We start from the raw sequence: 16,989 nt of genomic DNA on the forward strand, positions 1-16,989 counted from the left end.
TCCTTGCCATTGCCAGTCTACATTTTATATCCTCTCTACTTCGACCATCATCAGTTATTTTACTTCCTAAATAGCAAAACTCCTTTACTACTTTAAGTGTCTCATTTCCTAATCTAATTCCCTCAGCATCACCCGATTTAATTTGACTACATTCCATTATCCTCGTTTTGCTTTTGTTAATGTTCATCTTATATCCTCCTTTCAAGACACTGTCCATTCCGTTCAACTGCTCTTCCAAGTCCTTTGCCGTCTCTGACAGAATTACAATGTCATCGGCGAACCTCAAAGTTTTTACTTCGTCTCCATGAATTTTAATACCTACTCCAAATTTTTCTTTTGTTTCCTTTACTGCTTGCTCAATATACAGATTGAATAACATCGGGGAGAGGCTACAACCCTGTCTCACTCCTTTCCCAACCACTGCTTCCCTTTCATGCCCCTCGACTCTTATTACTGCCTTCTGGTTTCTGTACAAATTATAAATAGCCTTTCGCTCCCTGTATTTTACCCCTGCCACCTTTAGAATTTGAAAAAGCGTATTCCAGTCAACATTGTCAAAAGCTTTCTCTAAGTCTACAAATGCTAGAAACGTAGGTTTGCCTTTTCTTAATCTTTCTTCTAAGATAAGTCGTAAGGTCAGTATTGCCTCACGTGTTCCAACATTTCTACGGAATCCAAACTGATCTTCCCCGAGGTCTGCATCTACCAGTTTTTCCATTCGTCTGTAAAGAATTCGCGTTAGTATTTTGCAGCCGTGGCTTATTAAACTGATAGTTCGGTAATTTTCACATCTGTCAGCACCTGCTTTCTTTGGGATTGGAATTATTATATTCTTCTTGAAGTCTGAGGGTATTTCGCCTGTCTCATACATCTTGCTCACCAGCTGGTAGAGTTTTGTCATTACTGGCTCTCCCAAGGCCGTCAGTAGTTCTAATGGAATGTTGTCTACTCCGGGGGCCTTGTTTCGACTCAGGTCTTTCAGTGCTCTGTCAAACTCTTCACGCAGTATCGTATCTCCCATTTCGTCTTCATCTACATCCTCTTCTATTTCCATAATATTGTCCTCAAGTACATCGCCCTTGTATAAACCTTCTATATACTCCTTCCACCTTTCTGCCTTCCCTTCTTTGCTTAGAACTGGGCTGCCATCTGAGCTCTTGATATTCATACACGTGGTTCTCTTCTCTCCAAAGGTCTCTTTAATTTTCCTGTAGGCAGTATCTATCTTACCCCTAGTGAGATAAGCTTCTACATCCTTACATTTGTCCTCTAGCCATCCCTGTTTAGCCATTTTGCACTTCCTGTCGATCTCATTTTTGAAACGTTTGTATTCCTTTTTGCCTGCTTCATTTACTGCATTTTTATATTTTCTCCTTTCATCAATTAAATTCAATATTTCTTCTGTTACCCAAGGATTTCTAGCAGCCCTCGTCTTTGTACCTACTTTATCCTCTGCTGCCTTCACTACTACATCCCTCAGAGCTACCCATTCTTCTTCTACTGTATTTCTTTCCCCTATTCCTGTCAATTGTTCCCTTATGCTCTCTCTGAAACTCTGTACAACCTCTGGTTCTTTCAGTTTATCCAGGTCCCATCTCCTTAATTTCTCTTGTCTTAGGGGTGGGAAATTGCCCCTAAAGGCGGAAGAATCAGCAATGATCAACGACATGAGGATGCAGAAGGCAATGGAAACCACTGCATTAAAGACACGTAACATGTATCCAAAGGACCTGTGGCCTGTAGTTGAAGAAATGTCATGATGATCTCTCCATTGGCAAAAGATTCCGGAATATTCCCCCATACGGGACTGCCAAGCAGGAGGTTACCATGAGAAAAAGATTGAATAATCAACGAAAGGATAATGTTCTACGAGTCGCGGCGTGGAATGTCAGAAGCTTGAACGTGGTAGGGAAACTAGAAAATCTCAAAAGGGAAATGCAAAGGCTCAATCTAGTTATAATGGGGGTCAGTGAAGTGAAGTGGAAGGAAGACAAGGATTTCTGGTCAGATGAGTATCGGGTAATATCAACAGCAGCAGAAAATGGTATAACAGGTGTAGGATTCGTTATGAATAGGTAGGTAGGGCAGAGGGTGTGTTACTGTGAACAGTTCAGTGACCGGGTTGTTCTAATCAGAATCGACAGCAGACCAACACCGATAACGATAGTTCAGGTATACATGCCGACGTCGCAAGCTGAAGATGAACAGATAGAGAAAGTGTATGAGGATATTGAAAGGGTAATGCAGTATGTAAAGGGGGACGAAAGTCTAATAGTCATGGGCGACTGGAATGCAGTTGTAGGGGAAGGAGTAGAAGAAAAGGTTACAGGAGAATATGGGCTTGGGACAAGAAATGAAAGAGGAGAAAGACTAATTGAGTTCTGTAACAAGTTTCAACTAGTAATAGCGAATACCCTGTTCAAGAATCACAAGAGGAGGAGGTATACTTGGAAAAGGCCGGGAGATACGGGAAGATTTCAATTAGATTACATCATGGTCAGACAGAGATTCCGAAATCAGATACTGGATTGTAAGGCATACCCAGGAGCAGATATAGACTCAGATCACAATATAGTAGTGATGAAGAGTAGGCTGAAGTTCAAGACATTAGTCAGGAAGAATCAATACGCAAAGAAGTGGGATACGGAAGTTCTAAGGATGACGAGATACGTTTGAAGTTCTCTAACGCTATAGATACAGCAATAAGGAATAGCGCAGTAGGCAGCACAGTTCAAGAGGAATGGACATCTCTAAAAAGGGCCATCACAGAATTTGGGAAGGAAAACATAGGTACAAAGAAGGTAGCTGCGGAGAAACCATGGGTAACAGAAGAAATACTTCAGATGATTGATGAAAGGAGGAAGTACAAACATGTTCCGGGAAAATCAGGAATACAGAAATACAAGTCTCTGAGGAATGAAACAAATAGGAAGTGCAAGGAAGCTGAGACGAAATGGCTGCAGGAAAAATGTGAAGACATCGAAAAAGATAGGATTGTCGGAAGGACAGACTCAGCATACAGGAAAGTCAAAACAACCTTGGGTGACATTAAAAGCAACGGTGGTAACATTAAGAGTGCAAAGGGAATTCCACTGTTAAATGCAAAGGAGAGAGCAGATAGGTGGAAAGAATACATTGAAAGCCTCAATGAGGGTGAAGATTTGTCTGATGTGATAGAAGAAGAAACAGGAGTCGATTTAGAAGAGATAGGGGATCCAGTATTAGAATCGGAATTTAAAAGAGCTTTGGAGGACTTACGTTCAAATAAGGCATAAGGGATAGATAACATTCCATCAGAATTTCTAAAATCATTAGGGGAAGTGGCAACAAAACGACTATTCACGTTGGGGTGTAGAATATATGAGTCTGGCGACATACCATCTGACTTTCGGAAAAGCATCATCCACACAATTCCGAAGGCGGCAAGAGCTGACAAGTGCGAGAATTATCGCACAATCAGCTTAACAACTCATGCATCGAAGCTGCTTACAAGAATGATATACAGAAGAATGGAAAAGAAAATTGAGAATGCGCTAGGTGACGATCAGTTTGGCTATAGGAAAAGTAAAGGCACAAGAGAGGCAATTCTGACGTTATGGCTAATAATGGAAGCAAGGCTAAAGAAAAATCAAGACACGTTCATAGGATTTGTCGACCTGGAAAAAGCGTTCGACAATATAAAATGGTGCTGTTCAAGATTCTGAAAAAAGAAGGGGTAAGCTATAGGGAGAGACGGGTCATATACAATATGTACAACAACCAAGTGGGAATAATAAGAGTGGACGATCAAGAACGAAGTACTCGTATTAAGAAGGGAGTAAGACAACGCTGTAGCCTTTCGCCCCTACTCTTCAATCTGTACATCGAGGAAGCAATGATGGAAATAAAAGAAAGGTTCAGGAGTGGAATTAAAATAAAAGGTGAAAGGATATCAATGATACGATTCGCTAATGACATTGCTATCCTGAGTGAAAGTGAAGAAGAATTAAATGATCTGCTGAACGGAATGAACTGTCTAATGAGTACACATTATGGTTTGAGAGTAAATCGGAGAAAGACGAAGGTAATGAGAAGTAATAGAAATGAGAACAGCGAGAAACTTAACATCAGGTTTGATGGTCACGAAGTCAAAGAAGTTAAGGAATTCTGCTACCTAGGCAGTAAAATAACCAATGACGGACGGAGCAAGGAGGACATCAAAAGCAGACTCGCTATGGCAATAAAGGCATTTCTGGCCAAGAGAAGTCTACTAATATCAAATACCGGCCTTAATTTGAGGAAGAAATTTCTGAGGATGTACGTCTGGAGTACAGCATTGTATGGTAGTGAAACATGGACTGTGGGAATACAAAAAATGCAGATGTAGATCACGACAGATGTACACCATGAAGTATTTCATCTCAAAGATCAACCACGTTTATTAGTTGCAAAACAGTAAGACATGTTGACCATGTTACCATTTATTCCCCAACAGCACAATAAATTCTACAGTAAACTGCGCAATAGCCGATGCCAAGAATGAAGTAGTATAAGAAATTGAAGTCAACACCGATAAATTTTCTTCCATGAATTTAATTTTGATATTCTTTCGTGAAAATATGCAAAATAAAATGCAGTTATAATAATTAAAATACAACTGCTGTATTTCTGTACTTGTATTGTCACTCTTCATTAATGGCACCAGGAACACAAACGTTCTTACTGGTGCTTGGAACCAGTCAGTTTCCTGTTATTGAACCTATAACGTCCTTAATAAATTATTTGTTGTCTGATTCGTCTCATTTATTTAGAAGGTACTCTCACACTACAGGTTTATGGTGTTCAAGCAAAAATCTGTAGTATCAGAGAACCTTCTCAACTTGTTGGATACAAATAAGTTATGTGTAAGAAGATATACATTGTTTTTTTATTCTCCAGTCATACGTGAGACTTGGCACTTGGAACGTTTTTCATCTCCATTCTTTAAATGTTCCTGCCAGGCATCCGATAATTCAAATGCTTCAAATGGCTCTGAGCACTATGGGACTTAACTTCTGAGGTCATCAGTCCCCTAGAACTTAGAACTACTTAAACCTAACTAACCTAAGGACATCACACATACATGCCCGAGGCAGAATTCGAACCTGCGGCAGTAGCGTTCGCGCGGTTCGACACTGAAGCACTTAAAACCGCTCGGCCAACCATCCGATAGTGAACGTATAAAAGAGAATCTGGTAACGGTGTTTTTACAATAAAATAAACTATAACTACATTGTGACAGTTCACAATCAACATTCAGTGCTATGTAGGAGCCCAGGTTTTTCTGTGTCGATGGTAGCAATAAGTTGGCCAGTTGTGACAAGATTTTACGCGGATCTCAACACAGTGTCTGTTCTGCAGAATTCTGCTTCTGCACCGGTCCTTGGGCCGGAAGAGATTGCACCGGAAACTGGGACGCTCGCTTATAGGGGAAAAAACGAGCGAGAGTTGACGGCAGTGTTTGTCTTGGCCGGACCCGGGCGGGTGACGCAACCAGCGTGGCGCTGTACTTAAGCGTGCCGGCAGCGGAGGAAGGGACAGTCCATGCGCCGAGATGCCAGCAGCGCGAGCCTGCAGCCTCTTGGCAGCCGCCGCCCTGTGCGCCGCCGCCCTGGCGCTGCCGCCCTCTGGAGGGCCCTACACCATCCGCCTGCTGCAGCAGGAGAGCGTGCTCGTCGTGGGCGACCAGCCGCCGCCGCCCCCGCCGCCCCCGCATCCGCTGCGCGACGTGCTCAGCTCGATGCTCCGCTACCTGCCCATCTGGGCGGGCCAGCACCGGCCTCCGGTCGTGGAGGGCCCCGAGGGACCGCTGACGGATCGCTTCACGGTGAGTCGAGCTGCTCGGTCAAATGTTGGAGCGGGAGCCAAAACAAGACACCGTATAAACAACGCGATGCCCTTTTGTTTTAATTTTATTTTGTCTAAAACTGACATGGTGAGACCGTGGCTGTGTACAATTAATGTAGGTTAATTCTTACAAAGAAGAAAACAGCAACCAGCCACTATTAATACTGTTATTTGTTTAGGTAAATAGCGCCATTACCGCTTTCGAACTGGCAAGTTCATCATCAGACGGCTGTTCACATGCTTTTTAAGATACGCTTTACATTATCGTTCGTTTTCGATTTTTATTATTCCACTGCGGCGAATACTTCGGAATAATAAAAATCGAAAACGGACATTAATGTAAAGTGTATCTTGAAAATCATGTGAACAGCCGTCTGATGTTGAACTTGCCAGTTCTAAACCGCTAACGGCGCTATTTACCTAAATAAATAGCAGTATTAATAGTGGTTGGTTGCTGTTTTCTTCTTTGTAATAATTAACCTACATTAATTGCTCTAATTTTAATAGTGAAACGGAGAGCGGGAGCTGGACAAATGCGGTATCAGACTGACCAGTAGGAGATCTAGTTTTGCAAAGAAAATGTTTCGTTTCTTGAAAGCAATCCGGGTAATTAAGAGAAACTTGATTAGTGACTTGAGAAAAAAAAATTATCATTTCAAAGCCTAGCTCTAAAAATGGGTTCCTTCGAATTAAGTGGGTGGTTGGTTGATTCTGTGGAGGAGACCAAACAGCGAGGTCATCAGTCCCATCGGATTAGGGAAGGATGGCGAAGGAAGTCGGCCGTATTCTCTTAAAGGAACCATCCCGGCATTTTCCTGAAGTGATTGAGGGAAATCACGGGAAACATAATCCGGGACGGCCGGACGCGGTTTTGAACCGTCGTCCTTCCGAATGCGAGTCCTGTGTGCTAACCACTGCGCTACCTCGCTCTGTCGAATTAAGTGCAAAATTCAGGAGAAATGAGGTGTCAGCAAGGTCTGTTTTCTGAACAAAATTTGAAAAAGTAGCTCTAATGTTCTTTGAGAGGGTTTGTCTAAAAGTAAAAAATACAGCAGATTACGGGGACAATTCCCAGGCCTATGAATAATGCTTTAAACTATGTACAGCAAATGAGGTGCGTCAAACGTTTCTCTTATCTACTTCATTTATTACTTCCTGACAAATTTTTTCGCAAAACGATTCACAGAATTTTTCCATTTTTTTTCAGTTGTCGGCTCTATGTTTTGGCTATCTGATAAATCAGTTAAATGAGAGAGGTTGGCTACAGTGCAGTGCTGTGTTTAAAATAAAGGTAAAAAACACAACGTAATCAGTCACTAAACTTAGATTTTTTTATTTATTCTCGTTGGCGATGCTTTTCTTCATCATCAGGTGGCAGTTTCAGTTCATCTCAGGTTGACTTGTCCTGGAAAAGTTAACTACCACGAAATTACCGGAAATTTTTCAATTTGCCGCTTTGACAGTAGAATGTATTTGCTGGATCCGTCGTGCCGCAACTACAGCTACTAAATATAATTTTTTTTTTATTTAGGATGCTTTGGGAGGCTGGCGTGGAACGTAAATTCCAAATTATTTCTTCTTATTAAACCATCAAAAGGATTTAGCAATCAAACTGACGAAGCTAAAACGTTTTTTCGACAGCGTTCGTTTCCCGTGAGCAGTGCCATCTGATTGTGGAATAAATCCTGCGACACTCGTCTTAAATAATAAAGTTTAGTGACTGTTGACATCGTGTTTTTTACTTACCAAACGACGTTACCGAGTGTCCAATACATAGGGATCCCCACTGTTTAATATTGAGAGGATATGGGCTCTCATTCTCAATTTCTTCTTCAAAGAACCCCTCAAAATTTCTCGTTGAAATTGTGGTTTATCGCGCATTTGCACACATAAGCTATTTTAAAGTGCATTAGTAAAGGTGTTTTGTGCCAATACCAGCTCTGAATTCACACAGTTTCTTACAATGATTGCTATTTAATCCTCTAAAATTCTCCATTACACTTTTGTTAGACTATACCAACCTGTTCGTGTCTTCGCTGTAAGTATCTAAGTTCTTTCGGTGTCTGCCGGCAGGCCATTCGACAATGGACACAAATACTGAGGTTTTACTCGGGCGCACACTTTGGGGTGGGGCATTACTAGGTCAGTACGTATACTCGCATTCGTTAAGACAACGCTTCATATCTCTATCCAGCATCCTGTTTATTCTACTCGTGCTTTCCGTAAAAAGCTCAAGGCAAATGCTGTGATGCACCTTTCGAAAAGAACAGAACCTGTTTCTTACGCCATACATCATCAATGTGAACATGTCTTCTGTCTCTAATGACTTCGTTGTCGACGGGACGTTAAACCCTAATTTTCCTTTGTGTGCGGTTCCCTTCACAGATTCACTCCTCTTTCCCTGTACCTTTCCAATGAACCAAATTCTTGTATTCGCCTTACTCTCTACGATTTCACGGGTTAATACCACATTATAATTTTATACCTTTGTATAGGAAGCTTCTGACATACCTTCCCAATGAACCAAATTCTTATATTCGCCTTACTCTATACGATTTCACGGGTTAATACCACTTTATAATTTTATATCTTTGTATAGGAAGCTTGTGGCAGATACGGAAGGCGACTACTAACTTCGTATTCGTTTTTGTAGTCTTCTTTCAGTTATGTGTGTACATTGTCTCATGGTGCATTCCTCAAATATTAATCACTTTCACTTGGCAAAAAGACGCCACACCAGTCCTGACGCATTCCGTTCAGTTTCTTTCTGGATTTACTTTTTTTGACGTAGTAAAATTCCAATAAAAGATTTAGTTTACGTGAAAAGGAAATATTTTAAGTGTTGAGTATCACTGTGATCCACAAGAAAAGAAATTATTGTACATTAAGTTCTTGGGCTGTAGAGAAAATTCTACCAAAGAAAATAATACGAATTAGGTAGACGTTAGTAGATCTTACTGAATTAAATGTAGAGCAAGAAATGTATCAACAAAATCGATATATGTAACTATGTAATACGATGTCGCAGCTGCATCTCCCTTGTTGCTGTACACAACAAATGTAGTTTCCTCTGGTGGCAACGTTGTAAAAAACTTCGAATGTGACAGTGTTGTCAATGCGAATCATGTGACAGGGCAATATTAATCTTACGCACTCCGTCTTCAGGCCACGAGTGGCCTACCTGGACCATCGGACCGTCGCGTCATCCTCAGTGGAGGATGCGGATAGGAGGGGAGTGCGGTCAGCACACCGCTCTCCTGGTTGTCATGATGGTATTCTTGACCGAAGCCGCTACTATCCGGTCAAGTAGTTCCTCAGTTAGCATCACAAGGCTGAGTGCACACGCAAAATGGCAACAGCGTATGGCGGCCTGGGTGGCCCATCCAAGTGCCGATCACGCCCGACAGCGCTTAACTTCGGTAATCTCACGGGAACCGATGTATCCACTGCGGCAAGGACGTTACCAATATTAATTTGAAGGTCACCACTAATCTTATAGTGGGGTAGACAACTGCAATGGACTACATTTGTCTGTACTTGTAGCGTATCTCACAGACAACTTGATGCACAGTAGGACAACCCGCTCTGTAGGTAGTCCAGCTTGCAAGCGGAGGATGGAAGGGAGATTTGAACTTTACGTTCAGTTTGTAATGAGATCATTACAGGTATGGATTGAACAGGGCTGGACAGGGAAATAAGCCACTGTTCCATAATTCACCTTAAGTGATTTAGGGAAATTGCCTAAAATCTGGATGGCCAGATTTGTGTATACTTGTAGCGTATCTCACAGACAACTCGATGCACAGTAGGACAACCCTCTCTGTAGGTAGTCCAGCTTGCAAGCGGAGGATGGAAAGGAGATTTGAACTTTACGTTCAGTTTGTAATGAGATCATTACAGCTTTGGATTGAACGGGGCTGGACAGGGAAATAAGCCACTGTTCCATAATTCACCTTAAGTGATTTAGGGAAATTGCGTAAAATCTGGATGGCCAGATTTTAGGTAATTTCCCTAAATCACTGGAATATCTGGATGGTCAGATTTTAGGTGATATGTACTCGCATGAGGAAGATGGTAAATGAGCCCCAGTCGAGGAAAGCTGATCAGAAGTTTTGTGCCTCACTTAACTTGTGAAATTCACAGAAACTTACGTCTCAAAGTGGCCCATTAAATTACTCCTTCTCCACAAATATATCACAAAAAATTGTACATGTAAGTTAAGAGACTAGTGTTCGAAGCAAATTAACACATTCTTCTCTTTACATTACCATGATAAACTACTACATGGTGCATGGCGAGTTTAACAGTATCTGCGCACCATAGTCGCAAACACTGTGTCGTTTTGCGTTTTGTGCGAAATGATTTGGAAATAACTGTTGAACATCGATTCTCTCTTCTTTCCGTTACGTTTAACCTCCCTATAACCCTATAAAATTTGTATTGATTCAACTCGTATCAGTGTCATGTTAAATTACAAAAATTACATTCGTAAACTATTTACATTGTTCAATGGCCCTAAGGTAATAACAGTCTCCGTTTTTCCCGTCTTCCTTAGCGGTATCGCAAACTTAACTTACGTTTTCATACAATGAAGAGACTGAGGGCGATTGTTTCTTTCTTCAGTCTACAATTCGTGGAACTTCATGTCACAGAAATCAAGTAATTAACTCACATGAGAAGTTAGTGAGCAATGCACATCTCACGAACAGTTGGTAAACAAAAACCTTCGGCCGCGGGAGATGAAAGTTGAAAAATCTGAATGATGTTAACCGAGGCAACATATCTCAGTTTTCAATACAAGAAACGCCAATCTTCTTCCGCACGTAGTTTCAAATTTGGTATTCCGCTTTTGCATGTGCATCTGGCATCAGATACGCTTAAGCGGTCGGGGAACTTTGCAAAATAAATGCTGGGCCTTATTCAGATGCTAATGCATTCACACGCGCGCAGCATTATTTTCGATGAAAAATGGCAGATTACGTTGCTTAAAATAAAATTCCCACTTACGTCTGATTTACAGCGTGTAGGTATTCGCCCCTGGCAATAATAGTACGGTACATTGTGCCTTAATATAACGCTTTAATTATTCGCTACCCTTAGCGCTCATACGATGTGTACGTGAATAAAGAACGCTTTATATGTAGGCTGCTGTTTTTCTCAGACAGACTGTGCCACTTTATATCGCCAACAACATTACTATAAGGCAATTTATTGGGTAATGTTGAGGGTAGCTGTGATATTTTCCTGTTTTTGACCATTCAGTCGCATGGTCCGTCTCTAAAGACCTCGTGGCTGACGGGATGCTGAACTCTAGTTTAGGTGGTCATTGGCGAAAGGTCATGAGTCATTTTTTTTTAACTAAAATGAGTTATATATTTGAACTATGTGATAAAGGGTAGCCAGATTAATACGTACAAGAAGGGCAGTAGTCAACCATCAAATGAAGTCACTATCAGAGCCCGAATCTTCACGCCACCTAGAAAGGTCATGAGTCATTGACTCCTGCCGTATTTGCAATAACTATATGGAAATGTGTTTAGTTGAAGCCAAAAGTCATTGGTGGCCTGATGCTGCCTTCACGTGTATATTTTCTTATTAAGTTTGACAAACTGTAATAATCCGGTTAGTGATTCACCGCAGGAGGTCCAAAAAAGTTTTACGGTAAAATTAATGAAGTTTCTGAAAGGAGCGAAAAGAAAAATCAAGCCTGTAATTTGAAGTTTGACTACAAACAAAATTTTCCTTTACCAAATATTACTATTCGGGATATGTGTTATTTGAAAAAGCTATAGGTCAATGTTTTTGACACACTTAATACGATAAGTAAGCACTCACACTTTTACGGGTAGCATGAAGGCGAAGCCAAGAAAGTTGGAAACTAAGTTTGTTCATTTGTGTACCATTACATCCAGACACATATTCCAGAAGATCTGAATGAGCTTCATCTGTTCTCCATCGGATGTGCCTGTCAGAATAAGAATAATACAATGATTCACTTTTATCTAAGATGCAAACCAACTGGGAGATTTAAGAAGATGAAACATTACTTCCCTATACACGAGCAGAGTTTTCTCCCAAAATATACAGATGGGACTATAAAGAAGTTGGTGAGCCGTCATGACAGGACCTATATGCTGGAAGAGTATGTCATATGGATGAAAAAGGAATCACGTAAATACCCAGTGGAAACTGTGAACAAATTTGCTATATTAGAATTTAAAAATTGGTAGCTTGTCTATTTAACAGAGTCTCTCCTCTCTCAATCAAGCATGGTAAAAGTACCATAACTCTTCTTTTTCTCCTTCTAAATGGATGAGTTCTGAGTATGATACACGTTATACAGGAAAAATGAAAACAGAGCAGTTGACTGATGGTGCTGCTACAGCGATATTTCAGCTCCTATACATCTTCACTAAGGATCGTGTACCTCCCAGTGAGTTAGCATATCTTGAGAAATGGATGCTCATCAATGTCAAAAAAAATACGATATATATTGGAAGTGAAAAGCTATGTTCACCTGCGCATATGGGATTTTACAATCAACTGCATAAATGGCAAATAGCAGAGGTAACAAACAATGAGAACGATTATCAAAAATATTAACATATTTTATTGTGTTTTCCTTCAGCATCGTTATAAGAAGTGCAGCTACTGCTCAAAATGTGAATAAAACAGTAAGTGTCTCATATGAGTTTGAAATTTACCATATTTACTGATTTTGTAATAAAATCATCATGTTTTTCCAAGAGTAGCTTCATTTTATTGTAATGAATTGTTGTCCATTGCAAAAACGGTCAGGAGTCAGCGGGTTTTAAATTTACAAATTACAAAACAAAATTACACATTGCTGCACAGTCCTTGGAGACTCCAAGACCATTGGCATTGAAATAACAATAACAATAACATGGTTTATGCTTTAGGATGTTTTTGCCTTCTCCTGTAATATCTTAATTTAGTGACTCATGGCCTTTTTGAAATGGCCAATTCATTTACGTTGTTTTCTTGCTTCCGTGGGTAGCGTCGCTTAATTACTGAGGAGGCCAGTGCAAAAAGGTACAAAAACAGAAGTGCAGTGGCCTTCGTCTGTCGAGTATGCAGACACGCGTTTGCTTTAAAGGAGTGTCAATATTTTCACTGCTCGAGCGCACTGAAGGCGTAGGCGTTTCGTCTCAAGCAGTATCCTGGAGGTCACCCTAACGGGAATCTGTAGTGTTTGCTATAGACACTGCACGCCATCCTCGCAAACTCATAGAGACAACTCAGTTTTCCAGTGCAGGAAAGAACGTTCCTTTCGCCAGTCATACCGTTAGTAATAGTCTGTTAATAAATGTCCCTTTGCTATTCGTTTTTATTCCCTTCTCTAGGCAAGTCACTTCCACCTAATAAGCTGTTACAGAAAAAAGTGACACCTTGCCAATGCTGTTGTCATGTGATGGTGTACAATATCACTGCAAAATTCTATGTATGCGATTCCGAAAGATAAATATGTTAGGAACTCATTGTTCCTTATCGTTCTTACTAACACGACTTGATTAAGCTGTTAGAATAAGAGGACACTTAAAAGTAGTACTTGCTGTACCCCATCCCGTTCATTTACACAGAGATGAGAAAAGTCATGGGATAGCTCTTAATATCGTGTCGGACTTCCATTTGCCCGGCGTATTGCATCAACTCGATGTGGCATGGGCTCCACAAATCGTTAGAAGTCCCCTGCGGAAATATTGAGCAATGTTGCCTCTATAGCCGTCTATAAATGCGAAAGTGTTCTCAGTGCAGAATTTGTTATACGAAATAACTTCTCGATTATGTCCCATAAATACTCGATGGGATTCATATCGGGTGACCTGGTGGGCAAATCATTCTGTCTGATTGTCCAGAATGTTCTTCAAACCAATTGCGAACTATAGTGGCAAGGTGAAATGACATTTTTGTTTGGGAGCATGAAATCTATGAATTGCTCAAATGGTCTCGAAGTAGCCGAACATAACCATTTCCAGTCAATGATCGATTCAGTGGAGCCTAGGACCCAGTCCATTCCATATTACAACATGCCCACACCGTTATGGAGCCATCACGAACTTGCACAGTGCCTAGTTGCAATTGTATCCATGGCTTCGTGGCGTCTGTACCACACTAGAACCCTGCCATCAGCTCTTACCAACTAAAATCGGGACTCATCTGACCAGGTCACGGTTTTCCAGTCGTCTAGGCTCCAATCGATATGGTCACGAGTCCAGGAAAGACGCTCCACGCGATGTCGTGCTGCTACCAAAGGCGCTCGCATCGGCCGACTGCTGCCATAGCCCATTAACGCCAAATTTCGCTACACTGCCCTAACGGATATGTTCGTAGTACGCCCCTCGGTGATTTCTTCGGTTATTTAGCACAGTGTTGCTTGTCTGCCTGCACTGACGGCACTACACAAACGCAACATCTCTCGGTCGAGTAATGGCCGTCTGCCACTGTGTTTTCCGTGTTGAGAGGTAACGCCTGAAATTCGATATTCTCGGCACACTCTTGAGACTATGAATTTCTGAATACTTAACTGTCTAACGATTTCCGAAATAACATGTCCCACGCGTCTAGCTCCAACTGCTTTCAAAGTCTGTTAATTCCACGCTGGAAACCCTTTCACATGAATCATCTGAGGATAGATGACAGCTCCGACAGTGTACTGCCCTGTTATACCTTGCGTACCCGCGTACCCGATACTAACGCTTCTGTATATGTGCATATCGCTACACCATGACTTGTCCCCTCAGTGTCTTATGTGCGATGAGGTTTAACATTAGAATCCGATTACCATCAGGAGTATTCCTTAGATTTGTAAACTGCTTGACTTAGTTTCGAAAAAATCGGTTTTGCCTAAAGTCTTACTCACATTTTAGTAAATAATCTGCAAGCCGTTGTGTAATGTGTGATACGAGAGCGAGTCAAATGAAAACCTTAAATTTGTAATAACAAACAGAAATTTCGCGCCGTGATCCTGTAAGTTGGTAAGTGTGCTACAAACAACGTGCAAAATGGCCTGTAGGTGGCAGCATAGTGCAGATGCACTCATACCATCGCAGTATCAGTATAAATATGGCCGCCCCACTAGCGATTTGCACCAGGGAAGAACAGCGTTCTGTTATTCGGTTTCTGCGTAGTGAAGGTGTGAAACCTATTGAAATTGATCGACGAATGTAGGTTCAGTACGGTGATGCATGTTTGTCACAGCAGCAAGTCTACGAATGGAGTAGGAAGTTCGCAAATGATGTGACTTCAGTGGCAGATGCTCCTCGTCCAGGTCAGGCACAACGAGTTCTGACTCCACAAAACATTGCAGCAGTTGAAGCCATAGTGGAGGAAAACCGCCGAGTGACACTGAATGACATTGCAGCATTTTACAGATTAGTCGTGGGTGAGAACACCACATTGTGCATGATGTGCTCCATTTTCACAAAGTGTCTGCAAGATGGGTGCAATGGCAGCTGACTCCTGAAATGAGAGAACGACGTGTTGATGCTTGTGAAGAACGTCTCCGGCACTTTGAACGAGAAGGTGAGGGCTTCATTGAAAGAATCGCTACTGGGGACGAAACGTGGGTTCACTTCCACCTACCGGAAACGAAGAGAGCGAGCAAGGACTGGAGCCATTCCACATCACCAAAACCAAAGAAGTTTCGAACAGAACCATCAGTAGGGAAGGTTATGCTGACACTCTTTGTGGACGAAACAGGCGTCATTTTGGAGCATTACATGCCTAGAGGGACCACTGTCACCAGTGCATCATACACAGATCTCCTAAAAAATCATCTGCAGCCTGCAATGAAATCAAAGCGACGTGGATTGCTGTCAGCAGGTGTCCTTTTGCAACATGACAATTCAAAGCCCCACACTGCCCGTGCAACAGTTGCAACAGCCACAGACCTGCATTTTGAGTGTCTTCCTCATCCACCATACTCACCAGACCTTGCCCCAAGTGATTTCCATATGTCTGGACCACTCAAAAAGACCCAATGAGAGGAAAGAAGTTCCGTCCTGATGAAGAGGTACGCCACGCGGTCATGAGTGGTTGCGCGGACTACCAAAAGAATTTTTTTCTAATGTAATTTATGCACTTTGCAAACGCTGGAGGACTTGCATTGAGCGTGGGGGGAGATTATGTTGAAAATTGATACAGCTTTGTACCACTTCTGCACAGTAAATAATATTTAAAAAAATATTTAAGGTTTTCATTTGTCTCACCTTCGTATAACATTATTCGGCCTTTGGTGTTATGTATGTCTAGCGAATTGCTTCTCACATGCTGGAGTGCTGACTGTGCCCGTATGTTTGCGCAGACTACGACAGCGGCAACGACCACCTCCAACACGACGAAGAAGGGCATCCTGAGCTTTATCAACGCGCCCGACAGGCCCTGTCCCAACAACCAGCGCAGGGACGTCACCGGCCAGTGCAGAGAGCCGTGGTAGTTGGCGGCGCCCCGAGCAGCCCGGCCAGTCACCTGCATCTTCAGAAGGCCACAGGAGAGCCGTGCTGCCGCTTGTCGTTGTTGGGAAACGCGTCTTTCCAATGGCTCGACTAATGTATCGTGTAACTCTTCTAAAGAAATACAGTAAAACAACGTCTTTGTCATTCGTTAGACAACCAAATCGACTATGTGAATAAGATAAAAACTTCAGAATTCTGAAGAGACGACTAAGGAATCTGTGATGAATTAAAAATCAACAGCATGCCTTCAGATTACAGAATGTTTATTCATTAGTTTATAAATCTGCCATACCTGTCTCTTACCTAGTATTGCCTCAACTACCAAAGACGTAACGCTCAGCTTTACTTTGAAATCAGCAATGTTTCCCATATTTCTTATTATACAATAATGGCAGTTCACGGGTGATTTAATTACTGTAGAATTTTTTAGGAAGAGGGAACTAAAACCCTAAGGCAATTTGTTAGAAATACCAAGCAGCATCATTCATTGTATAATTAATGTTGACACTCTTCCATCATCACTTATTTATTTTTATGTATATAAGATTTTGCATGACGTAAATAAACTTTTATTGCATAATCACTCAGTTATTTTTATTGTTCTATTTAAATTTCAGTGGCCCGAATTTAATTCATACTCAATGTTTCT

At 41.6% G+C, this 16,989-nt stretch overlaps 1 protein-coding gene across 1 annotated transcript; it reads left to right on the top strand.

Moving 5' to 3' along the window:
• The first annotated feature begins 5,560 nt into the window (after positions 1 to 5,560).
• Positions 5,561 to 16,923, top strand: LOC126315622 (uncharacterized). Its single transcript, XM_049992711.1, has 2 exons — positions 5,561 to 5,845; positions 16,190 to 16,923. The coding sequence occupies exons 1-2, from the start codon at positions 5,573 to 5,575 to the stop codon at positions 16,319 to 16,321; spliced, it is 405 nt and encodes a 134-aa protein (XP_049848668.1). The 5' UTR covers positions 5,561 to 5,572; the 3' UTR covers positions 16,322 to 16,923.
• The last annotated feature ends 66 nt before the right edge of the window (positions 16,924 to 16,989 follow it).

The sequence above is a fragment of the Schistocerca gregaria genome, chromosome 1 (genome assembly GCF_023897955.1).
Source record: "Schistocerca gregaria isolate iqSchGreg1 chromosome 1, iqSchGreg1.2, whole genome shotgun sequence".
NCBI lineage: Eukaryota > Metazoa > Arthropoda > Insecta > Orthoptera > Acrididae > Schistocerca > Schistocerca gregaria.

What these genes read in the sequence shown, in the direction of transcription:
- LOC126315622 (XM_049992711.1), top strand. Translation starts at nt 5,573, where the DNA reads ATGCCAGCAGCGCGAGCCTGCAGCCTCTTGGCAGCCGCCGCCCTGTGC. An exon ending in CGCTGACGGATCGCTTCACG is followed by an intron (nt 5,846 to 16,189) that starts GTGAGTCGAGCT and finishes ATGTTTGCGCAG; the next exon opens with ACTACGACAGCGGCAACGAC.